Raw genomic sequence first — 6,357 nt, forward strand, 5'->3', positions numbered from 1 at the left:
TTTTTTCTCAAAATATATTATAGAAGGAAAGTTTCATATGATTTGGTAACAATAACAGTATTTTAATTGAAGAAACAAATCACAGTTTTATTTTCTCAATCAGACATCATACTCCAATAAGGGATGAATATATTATATTGTATATATGAATGGAAGGATTTTGTTTTGTTTCGTATTCATTGTTCATCAATAGCTTTTCAGCTTTGTGGAAATTGTTTGATTAAATTTCATATTCATTAGCTTCATTATCATATTTTATCCTGTGCGTATGGGTTTGTGGAATTTTATTTTTCTTGCTGTTCAACATGGACGAGATACCTTAGAGAGTACATTAAAATATAAATTTTTGTTTGAAGAAAGCGTAGTATTCATCATTGGAAATTGCATAACAAATTCCGATGGAATAGAGAAAATGAATGGGAAATTTGATTAACTTTCCCCGGCTCTATCTATCTTTTTTTTGAAATAGCGTTTTGCACTTTTTCTAATGTTTTGTTTCGTTTCTCAGTTTTTTACCCTATTATCATTGATTTCGGTGAACAAATGAACATCAATATCAAACTTTGCATTTTCACAAATTCATCCTTGCTGCTGTTGTAAATTTGATTTGCTGTGGAAAAAAAGCCCACAACCGAATTGTCTCTCAAAATCTTTATCTGTAAAATAAATTTCACCGACTACTAAAACTACAAGTACTACTGCAGAGATGCATGTAAATTTGTGAAGAAATATAAGGAAAAAAAATAGTGATTTATAAAAGAAATATTCAAATTTTATGTTCATTGAAATAGTTCGTTATGTAAAGAAAGTATTTCATAAATAGATAAAGACTCCTCAAAGTTATTTTTTAAGATGTATGGAATTAGAAATTGCAGTATTATTTTTAGTATTTATAGATGAAATGAAATTGGAATGATAATATTTTGATATTTTCATAATGACTGTGGATTTGTATCCATTTATTGAATTTTAAAAGGTAGGGGTAGAAATACATGGAATAATTCTCTTTTCCAATCTTCAATCTGGTGAATTGGCTCGTAGAATAATGGAAATTATTCATTCTGCGATTGCAATTGATTTCGCGCACACATTGATGATACTCGAGGTAGAAAAGAGAACCAAATATTCCTTCAGGGTTTCAGATTTGCTTCTTTTTTGTTCAAATAATCTTTGACTTTTCTGTCCACTGTTTGAAACATCACCAACTGAATGTCTTATTTTTCTATTTGCCTTTTTATTCATCCAATATTTTGCATTTGAAATATTTTGTCAAAAATGAGAATAAATAGATTTGCAATTAAAATGATGTCTGATGAGAGATGAGTGGAATAAAAATCCCCAAGCACATTCTAGAACTCTATTCTTTATTTCGTTTTGGTTTTTTTTAATTCTCTCATATAAACATGGTGGAGTTTTTATTTTAATTAAACTTTCAACTTCAGTAATGCATGTGTTATAAATAATGGCTTTCAAGCGCCCACAATAGAGCAGCATCGAGTTGTGGAAAATGAAGATGCGCCGCGAATGCGAGGAGGGGGCGGTGACAAAACTTCTGCTAAATTAATTAATTTGTACTTTAATTTAATAATTCTCCTGCAGAAAGTTCCTCACCGATGTTGAAATGAATTTTAATGTTGTCACTGGATGACGAAGAGGAGAAGCCATGTTTTTTTATTTTTTAAATTTTTACTCGACAACCTCTAAAACCACACTAAAATATTCATGTACTGAGAATTTTATGGAATTTTTAAATAGATTAATTTCAAATGTTGGCATCGGTTTTGTTTTAGTCGGTGTGTGTGTGTGTGCGAAATGTTGAACAGAATTGCAAATTGATTATTATTATTATCATATAAATTATAAGCAAACAATTGTAATTTAGCACGACTGAATTGTTTCATTTTTTTATGTTGTTGGAAAAAAAACATGTTTATCGATTTGTTAAAAATGAATATATAAAAGTGCAAATTACCCGTTTAGCATATATTTTGTGGACTTTTGTCAGAGCAGAGGAGGGATGACATTGTTGTTGGATGTGGAATGTCTGGGGTGTGTCTGGTGATTGGAGAATCTATCGATGATGATGATGATGATTCACAATTGATTCGATTAAATCAACAAAAGCAATAATTTTCAGAAACAGTAAATTTTATTTCATATATCTTTTTTACATGTGCTGTGTGGATTGGTTTGAAGTTCACTGTCACGTTTTGATAGAGCGCTTTGTAGCCTATGGTAGAAGCGTTTCTCAATCACCAGTTGTTGATGATGTCTGCGTTGATCGACTGACGATGATGATTCGTTCTTCCACAAACGCCAAAAGGCAATAGCATTGTTGGGTGGAAGCTAAAAAAAATAAAAAAACAAAAATGCAAGCGCCTACAGATTTAATCTCCTCCCTTTTTACGGTTGAAATGGGATAATTGAACAATCTTCTTCAGGCATATTTGTCAGATAATTTTTTTAAAAATAAATCTGTTCGTTCATTTCTTACCATTTTTTCTAGCCCCTCTTTCTGTTCTCCTCCAACCCCTTTTCAAACTCTACATCATCAAGCTGCTTGTGTACGTGCGCTTTGCCATTTGTCTGTCATTCAGTCACGACTACTGGGAACATGTGTATTTGCGTTGATGGAAATTTTTTAAAAAATATCTGACATATTTCCTCCATTTAATTCAATGAGGGTTTTGACGCGAGATTATTTTTCATTTTTTTCATCTTCTCCTTTTCTCTTCAACTGTGTTCAATTGAAAATTTTCACAAAAATGATATTCAAAAAAAAGAAATAGGAGAAAATATCATATTCAATTTGTAAAACAGTTGATCAAAAGTGGTTGATTAATTGGTGAAAAGTTTTTAATTCAATTAATTTCCAAAACTAATCAATTTGAATAAGAGCAGAGGAAATTTTCATTCAAATTGATTAAAAAAAATTATTTTGACATCTGATGCATGTGCAATGATGTGTGTTGAAATGCGATTGAAGAATTTCTTCTTGATTGACGTCCAATGCTGCACAAATAATTATATTAATAATAATAATAATATAAATAGAAGAATACCAGCCTACAGACTGGTGTTACCAAATGCAGAATGATTGTCATCGTTTTTGTGAAATAGTGTTTTAAACTTAGTTTATTGTTGTCTGCTGGGATGAGTATTTGCACAATAGATGTCAAATTGTTTGACATAAATGGTGCCGGTCAACGACTGACAGTATGACGAGCACAATTGAACATGCTCGAATAATAGGGATTTGGATTAATGTATTTGAAATTTCATTCAAATTATATCAAATGTAGAGAGCTTAGTATGAAAGATATTTGCAATTTAATTTTTAATTTTCTTCAACTCTCATTCCAACAATATTACTATCAATGCTCTGCGTTATTGGTGATCAAGCACTGTACCATCTTCTGCATTGTTTTTGTGTGTGTGTGTGTGTGTGGATTTCTTTTTTTTTCTTTAATAATGAAAATTCAACTTTATAAACTAAAAATCTATCCATACATAAATCAGATGCAACTTTTTAATGCAAATGCAGATGTAAACAATATAGATTTAATCTTTTTTCACAAAATTTATCATTTTCTACATGATTTTGTATAATATTGTAAAGTTCTAAATTGCAAGTGGAAATTGTGTAATGAAGAATTTTTTTTAATATTTATTGCATTAATCTGTTGCTTTTTATTTGCTCTCTTCCTTTCTTTTTTCTGAGAAAATTTTCACTTAGAACATTACAAAGTTGCAAAGCTTGACAATGTTTCAAACTATAATTCTTGTTTCAACAAATTAACCACGTAAATAAGAAAAGGTTGTTTTTCTGTTGTTTTGTTCAATAACAGAATGTTTGTTTATTAATAATCTATTTTTCTGCTTACAAACGTGACTGTAATAATTATTCAATTATTATTTGTTCACTGTCACCAGTTTACCCTTTGTTTGTTTATTTGTTTGTTCATTTTTCATGAAAATAAACAACGGAAATGATAAATAGATGTTATTTGAATAGAATCTTGTTTACATAAATATGTGAATTTATTTCACGTTGTTCACGAAAAGAAACACCACTGGTAATGTTTTGCATATTGATACTTGATAATTTTTTTCACTTGAAGCCATTTGAAATTGTCTCTTATTAATTGCCAATTAATTATTACTGTTGCTGTGCTGTTCGAAAAATAACAACTTATGTGCGTGAATATTTCAATTGTTACGCATGTAATTTATTAGTTTTTTACCAACAAATTTGGGATTTTTTTTCATTCATCTAAAGATGGTCAATTACAGAAAGATCTGAAATTGAATACGATGATGATTCAAAATATTTTTTTATAAAAAAGAAAATAAAAAATTTTGAATTAAAAAATAACTTTTAATTAAATATTTTTTCAATATTTGAAAAGTGAGATTTATTCGTTGTGATTTTCCATTTATTTATACCGTAAGAAGTGGATGAAGTTTACCTGCATTTTCTGTGAACAATACTTGATGTTTGACATTCTGTATATTGTTGTCATTTTTGTATTTTGCTGCTATAAAACTCAGCATTTGGAAAAGAATTTTTTTTCAAAAGCAGAAATTAAATTTGAGCCATTGTTAATGTTGGTTTTTTTTGATTTATTAGCTCAATAATTCACTTATAATTTGCATTTTTCAAATTTTCAGACTTGGATTAGAATTTGAATGAAATTAAAAAAGAAAAAGAGCGATTTTCTGATTTTTTCTATTTTCGGCGTCTACAATTTTTCTGTGATCATGTTTTACGAGCTTTTTTATTCCCATTTTTATGAAGGTTGTAAATTTTTTTGAAGATTGCAAAATTATTTTTCTGATGACACCTGCTTGCAGTAACTTGGAAATGATTTTTTTATTTTATTTGATTCTGCGAGACACAACTGGGAACATCTACGAACAAGTATAGCAAAAATCGAGGCTAAAGTTTTTTTAAATTGGGTGTGTGATGCAGATATTCAAATTTATTATTATACCTGAGAAAATATGCTGTTTTACTTAAATATTTTATATGTATATATTTTTTTCTTATACAGATGTTATTGGTACATTAATATTCAATTATTTACTATTCGTATAGCTGAAGCGAGCACTTTTTTCCACCTTTATAATTTTGCCCCAAAAAACTGAAATTCACTTTCATAATACTTGGTACTGTTTTAATTCTTATTGACGATTTGAAGATTTTATCCACGTTACACATAATCTTATCTTGTTGCAGATTGGGGATTTTATAATTCTACTTGATGAATGCTTTTATTTTGTGCAATCTTGAATGTACTAATAATCGAATTGCCTTGATAATTTTCAGTTTTCTTCTTTTCAATTTATTTCAATATATTTTAACACTTTGGATAGACATTATTTTTGTCTTATTTATTTAATTATTTCCATAATTTAACTGACGATTGATTGAAAAATTGAAATATTTCACGCTTGGCTCAGTTTGATTTTGCCTTTAAATTTACTTTAGAGTTGATCGTCCAGTCGAAACAGTGAATGGTGTTTTGATATTTCAGCTTTATTAAGTTGATATTGCTTTTCAAATTTTGTTTTTCTCTTAAATTTAAATAAATATGCTTGGTAATTTCGAATGCGGAACTGTGTGATTTTGTTTTAGCAAAGCTTAAATTTGTTTCTTGAAATTTATTTGTTCGCCTGTTTTGAAGAAGCTGAAGTAAAAGTTAATTGATTGCCTATTGAAAGTAACTTCATGAATGTTTTTTATCCATTTTTAACCCACAACACCTGTGTGATTACTTATTTATTTGTTTGTTTGTTTGTCTGTGGGTAAACAAAATTTCAGTGGAAAATGTTGTTTTGCTTGTCTATTTGTTGTGATTGGAGATCAGTCAACATGCAACGAAGGAACAGTAACATGGGCAGATTTTTTTTCTCTCTTCAAATATACAAGCGACATTTTTAATCTTGAGCACACACGAACGAATGCAATTTTTCATTTAAATTTAAATTCATTTCGAAAAAAATTTGAATTTTTATATTATTTATACAATAATTTATATTCTGTATTTCTTATTGTGTATTATTGTTGGCTGTCTTTTTATCCAAAGTAGCAGTAACTGTTGTGTTGAAGTGCCACAATGTTCAGCTTTAGGAGAGAATGTTACAGTTGCATTGTGAAACAACAAGTAAATTATTAATAATTTCATATCGAGGTATAAATTTAGTTATTGAGGCTTCAAAATGAGTGATAAAGTTTGCACGATTCCAATTCCTGTACAAATATTGTTTGTTTTTGCTGTTCTGAGATGTAAGTGTTTACAGTAATAATAATTGATGTATTTATAGATGGATAAATTTGGTAGATGGGTTGTTAGG

General features: G+C 28.7%; 1 protein-coding gene across 1 annotated transcript; it reads left to right on the forward strand.

Annotated features, from left to right (window-relative positions):
- Window positions 1–2,017: 2,017 nt before the first annotated feature.
- Window positions 2,018–2,330, forward strand: Tsp_12443 (conserved hypothetical protein). Its single transcript, XM_003368864.1, has 2 exons — window positions 2,018–2,049; window positions 2,138–2,330. The coding sequence occupies exons 1-2, from the start codon at window positions 2,018–2,020 to the stop codon at window positions 2,328–2,330; spliced, it is 225 nt and encodes a 74-aa protein (XP_003368912.1).
- The last annotated feature ends 4,027 nt before the right edge of the window (window positions 2,331–6,357 follow it).

This window comes from Trichinella spiralis (assembly GCF_000181795.1).
Source record: "Trichinella spiralis strain ISS 195 chromosome Unknown Scfld1756, whole genome shotgun sequence".
NCBI lineage: Eukaryota > Metazoa > Nematoda > Enoplea > Trichinellida > Trichinellidae > Trichinella > Trichinella spiralis.

Excerpts from the sequence above, each read along its gene's own strand:
- Tsp_12443 (XM_003368864.1), top strand. The coding sequence starts at position 2,018 with ATGACATTGTTGTTGGATGTGGAATGTCTGGG. Across the intron at positions 2,050-2,137 it reads TTGGATGTGGAATGTCTGGG|AAACAGTAAATTTTATTTCA; the intron begins GTGTGTCTGGTG and ends AATAATTTTCAG.